Source organism: Corvus brachyrhynchos, unplaced genomic scaffold, assembly GCF_000691975.1.
Source record: "Corvus brachyrhynchos isolate BGI_N302 unplaced genomic scaffold, ASM69197v1 scaffold1008, whole genome shotgun sequence".
Taxonomy (NCBI): domain Eukaryota; kingdom Metazoa; phylum Chordata; class Aves; order Passeriformes; family Corvidae; genus Corvus; species Corvus brachyrhynchos.
Genome location: NW_008239564.1, coordinates 8,715 through 9,152, shown reverse-complemented (window position 1 = coordinate 9,152; position 438 = coordinate 8,715). Strand labels below are relative to the sequence as shown.

The 438-nt window shown below is 70.1% G+C and overlaps 1 protein-coding gene across 1 annotated transcript in view; it reads left to right on the top strand.

Moving 5' to 3' along the window:
• Positions 1-438, top strand: part of LOC108448610 (ryanodine receptor 1-like) — a 20,688-nt gene that overhangs the window by 16,314 nt on the left and 3,936 nt on the right. The window contains exon 4 of the mRNA XM_017742310.1: positions 385-435. Within this exon, the coding sequence (XP_017597799.1) occupies positions 385-435 (51 nt within the window). The remainder of the gene's footprint in view (positions 1-384; positions 436-438) is intronic.

The window sequence follows — 438 nt, the reverse complement described above, 5'->3', positions numbered from 1 at the left end:
AGTCAGTCCAGCTGCAGGTGAGGGAGGGGCCGGGGGGCTGCAGGGATGGGGGGCTGTGTCCCCTCCCTGGGGCCTCTGTGTCCCCTCTCCATGTCCCCTCCCTGGGGTCTCCTTCCCGGTGTCCTTGCTCCTTCTCTGGGGTCCCTGTCCCCAATGTCCACCCCATGTCCCCTCCCAGGCTTCCTGTCCGGGCTCCCTTCTCCATGTTCCCCCCAGCGCCCCCTCCCAGGGTTCCTGTCCCCGTCTCCAGCCCGCAGGGACATCCTGGGGGTCCCCATCCCCGTCCCCATGGTGTCCCCCACGCCCTCAGTGTCTCCCGTGTCCCCGCAGATGTGCCACCTGCTGCAGCACCTGTGCGAGCGGGAGCTGCAGCACCGCGTCGAGGCCATCGTGGCCTTCTCGGAGCGCCACGTGGAGCGGCTGGACCGCCACCACGCG